This window comes from Eimeria mitis, genomic scaffold (assembly GCF_000499745.2).
Source record: "Eimeria mitis Houghton genomic scaffold, Emh_scaff5156, whole genome shotgun sequence".
NCBI classification, from domain to species: domain Eukaryota; phylum Apicomplexa; class Conoidasida; order Eucoccidiorida; family Eimeriidae; genus Eimeria; species Eimeria mitis.
The window spans coordinates 697-1,092 of NW_013573451.1; the positions used below are offsets into that span (position 1 = coordinate 697).

At 58.1% G+C, this 396-nt stretch overlaps 1 protein-coding gene across 1 annotated transcript in view; it reads left to right on the plus strand.

Annotated features, from left to right (window-relative positions):
• Positions 1 to 109: 109 nt before the first annotated feature.
• The window catches only part of EMH_0080190 (uncharacterized protein), a gene marked incomplete at both ends in the record, with an annotated part of 3,682 nt that continues 3,395 nt past the window's right edge, over positions 110 to 396 (plus strand). The window contains one exon of the mRNA XM_013500225.1: positions 110 to 394. Coding sequence (XP_013355679.1) covers positions 110 to 394 — 285 coding nt within the window. The remainder of the gene's footprint in view (positions 395 to 396) is intronic.

The window sequence follows — 396 nt, forward strand, 5'->3', positions numbered from 1 at the left end:
AGATACCAATATTGCCTCCGGCAACCTAGAAAGCTCCCCATCTGCACCCTCGAGATCACCGAGCTCCTCTCAACGGTCCAGCAAATATAGCACCCCAAAGACGGAAGGAATGCAGAAACAAGACGGGCAGCACTCATCCAGACCCAGCAGTGATAATCCATCGCACAGAGACGCTGAACTCTCTCCGCTGTCAAGAGCATTACAGTCTCTTGACGCCAGCCACCAACAGCAAATCTCATCAACGCCAGATGAGGTTGGCAGCAAGGCGAAGACAGCAGGCCCGCCTCCTGCACGGCCGCCTCCCAAGGCTGCTGCAGCAGAACCCCCGAAAGCCGCTCCACCTCCACCGCCAAAGGGAGCAACAGCAACGCCTGCAGACGCAGGAGCAGCAGCAGC